Source organism: Pecten maximus, chromosome 11 (assembly GCF_902652985.1).
Source record: "Pecten maximus chromosome 11, xPecMax1.1, whole genome shotgun sequence".
Taxonomy (NCBI): domain Eukaryota; kingdom Metazoa; phylum Mollusca; class Bivalvia; order Pectinida; family Pectinidae; genus Pecten; species Pecten maximus.
In genome coordinates this window covers 41,733,017-41,741,150 of record NC_047025.1, presented here as the reverse complement: position 1 = coordinate 41,741,150, position 8,134 = coordinate 41,733,017, and the positions used below count along the sequence as shown (strand labels likewise).

Sequence of the window (8,134 nt, the reverse complement as noted above, 5' to 3'; positions counted from 1 at the left end):
AAACTATTCACTACGTACACGTGTAGCCTCGTGCACAAACTATTCACTACGTACACGTGTAGCCTCGTGCACAAACTATTCACTACGTACACGTGTAGCCTCGTACACAAACTATTCCCTACGTACACGTGCAGCCTCGTACACAAACTATTCACTACGTACACGTGTAGTCTCGTACACAAACTATTCACTACGTACACGTGTAGCCTCGTACAAAAACTATTCACTACGTACACGTGTAGTCTCGTACACAAACTATTCACTACGTACTCGTGTAGTCTCGTACACAAACTATTCACTACGTACACGTGTAGCCTCGTACACAAACTATTCACTACGTACACGTGTAGCCTCGTACACAAACTATTCCCTACGTACACGTGCAGCCTCGTACACAAACTATTCACTACGTACACGTGTAGTCTCGTACACAAACTATTCACTACGTACACGTGTAGCCTCGTACACAAACTATTCACTACGTACACGTATAGTCTCGTACACAAACTATTCACTACATACACGTGTAGCCTCGTGCACAAACTATTCACTACGTACACGTGTAGTCTCGTACACAAACTATTCACTACATACACGTGTAGTCTCGTACACAAACTATTTAGTACACGTGTAGCCTCGTACACAAAATATTACGTACACGTGTAGTCTCGTACACAAACTATTCACTATGTACACGTGTAGTCTCGTACACAAACTATTCACTACGTACACGTGTAGTCTCGTACACAAACTATTCACTACGTACACGTGTAGTCTCGTACACAAACTATTTAGTACACGTGTAGCCTCGTACATAAACTATTCACTACGTACACGTGTAGTCTCGTACACAAACTATTCACTACATACACGTGTAGTCTCGTACACAAACTATTAATTACGTACACGTGTAGCCTCGTACACAAACTATTCACTACGTACAAGTGTAGCCTCGTACACAAACTATTACGTACACGTGTAGTCTCGTACACAAACTATTCACTACGTACAAGTGTAGCCCCGTACACAAACTATTCACGACGTTCAGTGTAGCCCCGTACATATGTATCAGGAGAGGAGAAAATATAGCGACCAGAGCCCTTGAAGACACACGAGACCCTTATACCACTATCGTTGGTATCTTAGTTAGGCGCCAATTTTGTAACAGAAGAAGAGAAAATGTAGAGGCCAGACCGGGGTTCGAACCCGGGACCTCCGAACCCTAGCCGGATGCTCTACCATGAGCTACCTGGTCACCGATGATCGACCCAGTCCAGTCCCGCTTCACATTTTCTACGTAAACGTGTAGCCTCGTACAAAAACAATTTACTACGTACACGTGTAGCCTCGTACAAAAACTGCTCACTACGTACACAAAGGCAGCATGCACAAAATATTCACTGCGTACACGTGTAGTCATGCGGATTGTGAGATTAGCCACCGTAATATAGAATCGTCACTTTGGACTGCAATCTTAGAGAAGTTAACTTTCAAGATTGGAATTGTCCTGGAAATGAGTATTCAGTACATGATAAGTACGTTATCGGTTCAAGAATTTCGCAAGTCACATTTATTTTCTGATTTAGATGAGTTCGCCTGACCTAGTTGTGGAGAACGCGCATTGGTTTTCATGGTATCTTTTGTGATGTAAACACGGTTACGTATGTCACCTGTTTGTGTCACATTCCAGGTACCCCACGTGCCCTACATACACCTATACCTACCCAGTACACATTCCTGTCAGAATTCGCTGTGTCACTGTCACTGGTTGTATTCGTCAGTACGATATACAAAATATATACGTTTTCTGCGGAGTAAATCTGAATACAATGTCACAACGCCGAGACATGCGCTTTAGATTAGATGCTTTCATGTTAAAAGTGAATACATTTGTACGTATCATCGTATACAAATGTATATGAAGAGGAAATTGTCTACAATAAAAACATTCTGCCTTTACACATCATTTATAGAGTCACCAAACACGAGTCTTACAAGCTTAGTGACAATGGCAGATGTAAACTTTCGTTCCATCTACTTAACATTATTTCTGTATTGGAACAAGCCCAAACTGTCCAATAAGTGTGAGAACAAATCGAGGTCCTTAGGGCCGAGGTTAGGGGTCTTAATTCTATTATCTAACTTAAAACCATATCACCACCACCATGGATCCCCCACTTATAATACAGTTAGCCAGGTGAGTGCAGTAAGCCCCGTCCATTTTATTGATTGGTAGGTGAGGTGAACGTCATATGTTCTCTTTTCGAAATGATTTCAAACAGTGATGCTGCAGTAATTATCACGCAATCTCAGAATCCACCTCTGTAGACACTGAAGGAGCATTGAGTGATATTCTGAACATCGCGAAGGAAGATATGGCACAAAACCTTTATAATAAGACATGATTTCCGATCTGAGGATGCGATGGGACACATTTCTCAGGAGATGGAGAATGGTCAAGTGGTCAAACAAAGGAGACGAATTTGTTCTCAGAACCTCTGAAGGAAGGAGAGTTACAAAAGAATATACATTTGTACTATATTTTTACAAAGAAAATAACTCAAAATTGACAAGGCTACGGGAAACATGAAAATTGGCTAATGAAGCGTGACAATAACGGATATATGTTAATATTCTAGATGATAAAGACAGTCCGGGGTGACTTTAAATTTTGCATTTCAAACTGAGAAAAGAGGTAAATTTTAGGACGATGACGTAATTATGTACATCGGAGAACCGTTCAGGTACATCTGTGTGAACGACCTCTCACTTTGTTTTTGAAAACAGTTATTATTGAAGTGAACTGTCCTTGTCACTGAGTGGATGACTTTGTCCGACTTTTATCACGTTCCACTGTCAAAGCGTGTTTACCGAACTGTTGTGATGAACACCTGTTTACCTGTTCCCTCTCCAGGGTATTACCAGACTGTCATTCAAGGATAACACTATCGTAACAGATATACTGTTTACAAATTGCATTATCTCCACCCTTTAAATATGCAGGACGCCGATGGAACGTATATACAAACATGTTCTGTTTAAACGTGTCAATCGATATTATTGTATTTGTTCATTAACTGGGATATTTCTACCAGACGAGTATAACTATAAAACACACTAACACACCAGCTATGTCATTATGACGTCACCAACGTCACTATTACACGAGCTATGGCATTCAGACGTCACCAACGTCACTAACACATCAGCGATGTCAGTTATACGTCCCCAATGTCACTAACACATCAGCGATGTCAGTTATACATCACCAACGTCACTTACACATCAGCGATGTCAGTTATACATCACCAACACCACTTACACATCAGCGATGTCAGTTATACGTCACCAACGTCACTTACACGTCAGCGATGTCATACATACGTCACCAATGTCACTTACACATCAGCGATGTCAGTTATACGTCACCAATGTCACTTACACGTCAGCGATGTCAGTTATACGTCACCAATATCACTTACACGTCAGCGATGTCAGGTATACGTCACCAATGTCACTTACACATCAGCGATGTCAGTTATATATACATCACCAATGTCACTTACACGTCAGCGATGTCAGTTATACGTCACCAACGTCACTTACACATCAGTGATGTCAGTTATACATCACCAATGTCACTAACACATCAGTGATGTCAGTTATACGTCACCAACGTCACTTACACGTCAGCGATGTCAGTTATACGTCACCAACGTCACTAACACATCAGCGATGTCAGTTATACGTCACCAATGTCACTTACACATCAGCGATGTCAGTTATACATCACCAATGTCACTAACACATCAGTGATGTCAGTTATATGTCACCAACGTCACTTACACATCAGTGATGTCAGTTATACATCACCAATGTCACTAACACATCAGCGATGTCAGTTATACGTCACAAATGTCACTAACACATCAGTGATGTCAGTTATACATCACCAATGTCACTAACACATCAGTGATGTCAGTTATACGTCACAAATGTCACTAACACATCAGTGATGTCAGTTATACATCACCAACACCACTTACACATCAGTGATGTCAGTTATACATCACCAATGTCACTAACACATCAGTGATGTCAGTTATACGTCACCAATGTCACCAACAGATCATTCATGTCACAATGTAGCCGTATCACTCAGGTTGCTATAACGTCATTTACACATAGCCTCGTTATGGAGATGCCAAGATAGGTCATGTAACCTGAGGCGTGTTCAGGATGGCGAGCGATCGCGCGAGCGCTCTCGTGACAATAAATCGGCGATCCTGAACGGTAGTGTGCGCTCACGCATGTATTCAAAATGGCGGCCTCCCGTGCACTACAATTTCTTTTAACGGAGTTGGAAACTCCACCACAGCCTGCACTCTATCGTCCAATCACAAATTACAACAAACCCATCAGAATCTAGGGGCGGGGCTTACCATCAGTCTATCAGTCACCACAATATTGGCTGCCCCGCACATTAGATACCTTGTACATTGGATAGTTTTGCTTGATATATCTCAGTCGCAAATGACGCTGACTAAATAATGATCTTGTTTTGTCGCGTTGTGATTTTGATTTTCGCTCTACTATGTAAAATTGATGATGAATTTCATGATGTAAAATCATTAGAATGTCCAGAATTTCGTATCCAAAGAAAAATATTGCTTCATCAATACTATTGTGAACGAGTCAATATTTGGAAATTTTCTTCTGTAATGAATTGTTTAAATACAAGAAAGCTAATGTATAAACGATAAAGTATGGTCTCCTGAAAATGTGTAAATTTAAAACTATAATAAATTTCTGTTCCTTACAGTTACGGTTAAAGTTTTCTTTCTGGATTTTCTTGCATTTACTCTCCCATTTTTCATTGACCGTGGATTTAAGTGTTTTTGAAATGTATGTATTCTGCACGTCAATCCCTAGGTTTAGTCCTACTCTATACCAGCGGATACCCATTTATAGTATTTATATTTATAGTATAGGCTTATACTTTACAAAATGTAAATATATTATCATCTTATCTAAATTAAAGTGCTAAAATATTTGTGTGCAGCAACTGTTTACAACTATCTAAACATCCCATATTTTAGCATGCTTAAAACAACGACAAAACAAATTATTCATCTACAAAGATATAGAAAATATAAGTGCTAGAACACCAATTTTCTCTGGCTTTCTTTTTATTCAAGAAAACAGTAGTCATTGAAGATAACAAAAATCAGGCTTCATGTATATACAATGTATACCAAAACATTTTCTTTGAAACTGAAGCAAATGTCACAAGAAAACTTCGAGTTATCCGAGTGTTCGAATTAAGCGAGTTGTCATTTCTGGTGCAAAGTTTGGTCAATATTTGTCTACATTATATAATCATTATAACTCCGCTCTGTCGCTCATCAGTTCAGTGTAAAGACTGGTCAATACATGTAAATGTATATGTAATATTTCGTTCGGTCACTCGTAGTTTGAGAATAGACTATATATATACATGTATATATAAATGTTATATTATTATATTATTATAACATTATGTTATTGATTGTATTACGTCATAATGTTGTTACTAAGCATTAAAAAGTAATCGCCTGAAGATATTCAATACACGGCTTGAAAACGTTAGCGATATTCAACGGGAAATGGCTTGTTGTGACATTTATGTTTACATATATAAATGTATATACATGCCTGCAGTAACTTGATGATTTTCTCTCAAAAGTCCCATAGATGACAGAATTTTAACAGATTCTGTAACAGCTAGAACGATATAAGGTATTACATAAAATCAAAGTTAATCATAGATATCGTAGAACAAGTGCAAAATTCAGGCAAAATTAAATTTAGCATGTAGGCCTGAGCAATCTGATGTCATTTTTCAATGATTAATGTAGAACACTCCTTACTGCTGCTAACACAGACTACACATACGTAGATGAGCAAAGCTTATGGGTAAATATATAATCTCCCGTGATACTTTATTACCGTACTCATTTTTTAATTATAGATAAAAAGGTGATTACTTCATATAATGCAATATAATTAAAGCTAAGTTATCAATAATTAAATATAAAAAAAGCTCAAACAGATATTCATTTTATATACATTGTACTCAAAATAAAGCACATGCTTAATTCTTTCTGACACGATCCATTCAGAGGGAAATCCTTTTCCATGCGTTTAAAAAGCCATTCCGACACGAAAGGATCTGTTGAAAATAAAATGTAGCTAAAGTACGTGTTCGAGACAAACTTCTACGATTTACACAAATCTCGTTTTCATTTCACAATCTACATGTAAAATAATATGGATTATACATGTACCACATTATAATATTATATAAGGAGATATATTTGTTAATAAATGGAACTTAAATTGGAAACTTACTCTAAAGCAAACATATGATGTAAACTTCTCAATTTCGCTTAATGTATTACATCACGTGAAGTTTTGCGTATCCTAGGGCGTAGCCGTTTTGAAATAATATGAATGAAAATTCGTCTATTTTTTCTATGAAAATACTAGTGGACAATTTAACTAAGACGTTTATAAACACTGATCTTTACATGATGACATTGTTTATTTATTTCAGTTATTTCTTTTTTAGATATATCTACATCCAACCATTGATTGATTTATCCCTGTTCCTGTTATAAGCGACCGTAGATTACTCTGCGCACACATGTAAAGAATATGCGCTTAATTACTCAGCATGAAATGAGTGATGGCATTCTAAACTCCGCCCTCCATCTTATGATCGTATACTAGTATAAACCACGGCCTTTCAAATCTTATTGATCCAATCATATGCTGATGTGGCATACGAAAGCCCCTCCTCTGTTCGACTCTGATGCGACACTTGTATTGTATGTAAACACTATCAAACACGCGGTGAGGTGCTGGTGTTCGTTTTCAGTGCAAAAAAATCTTTTAGCTCATGATTATCATTATTTATTAACAGAATATTACTCTTACCGGAATGGCAACGGTCGTTGATATCTTGGATGACAAAAAACACATACGACAGTTTTCCGTCTTCACTTTTTAATGTGAGCTTGACCATGTTTATCACATTGGAAGCCATCTTGATTTTACTGGCGAACAGCTCGGTGGGTCGGTACGCGTGCGTTCGCGAACGCTCGCGCGTGCATGTCTGTTCAGAGGCGAGCGCTCGCTTTCGCTCGCTTTCGCTCGCCATCCTGAACACGCCTCTGATCACACTATGGATCAACATAGACTAGAGTACAATCTTGGCCAATATAAAAGCGTGACAGTATAAACTGACAGACAGGTGAAATCTAACGCCAATACCTAAACTACTTATTGTACTGAAGACACACACGACATTAAAAGCTTCAAAACAATTTGAGGGTAAGATAAAGTAGAGTGAAACACGAATTAAACTATAGCTGTACCGCCTGGTTAGAACTCGTCAGTGTTGTAAGGGACACTATCTATACCGTCCGTTTTGGCCTCGTCAGTGATGATAGGGGACACCATCTGTACCGTCCGTTTTGGCCTCGTCAGTGATGATAGGGACACCATCTGTACCGTCTGGCTAGGACTCGTCAGTAATACTGGGGACACCATCTGTACCGTCCGGCTAGGACTCGTCAGTAATACTGGGGACACCGTCTGTACCGTCCGGCTAGGACTCGTCAGTAATACTGGGGACACCGTCTGTACCGTCCGGCTAGGACTCGTCAGTAATACTGGGGACACCGTCTGTACCGTCCGGCTAGGACTCGTCAGTAATACTGGGAACACCGTCTGTACCGTCCGGCTAGGACTCGTCAGTAATACTGGGGACACCGTCTGTACCGTCCGGCTAGGACTCGTCAGTAATACTGGGGACACCATCTGTACCGTCCGGCTAGGACTCGTCAGTAATACTGGGGAAACCATCTGTACCGTACGGCTAGGACTCGTCAGTAATACTGGAGACACCATCTGTATCGTCCGGCTAGGACTCGTCAGTAATACTGGGGACACCATCTGTACCGTCTGGCTAGGACTCGTCAGTAATACTGGGGACACTATCTGTATCGTCCGGCTAAGACACGTTAGTGATGATAGGGGAGTCATACACCAAATGATCCGTCAGGCTAGGACGCGCTAGGAAAATGAAGCG

General features: G+C 39.6%; 1 protein-coding gene across 1 annotated transcript; it reads right to left on the bottom strand.

Annotated features, from left to right (window-relative positions):
* Positions 1-5,364: 5,364 nt before the first annotated feature.
* LOC117338383 lies at positions 5,365-7,203 on the bottom strand. Its single transcript, XM_033899724.1, has 3 exons — positions 6,979-7,203; positions 6,134-6,211; positions 5,365-5,763 (listed from the first exon to the last, which is right to left on the bottom strand). Exons 1-3 carry the CDS (start codon positions 7,199-7,201, stop codon positions 5,669-5,671), a joined length of 396 nt encoding a protein of 131 aa, XP_033755615.1. The 5' UTR covers positions 7,202-7,203; the 3' UTR covers positions 5,365-5,668.
* Positions 7,204-8,134: the final 931 nt, after the last annotated feature.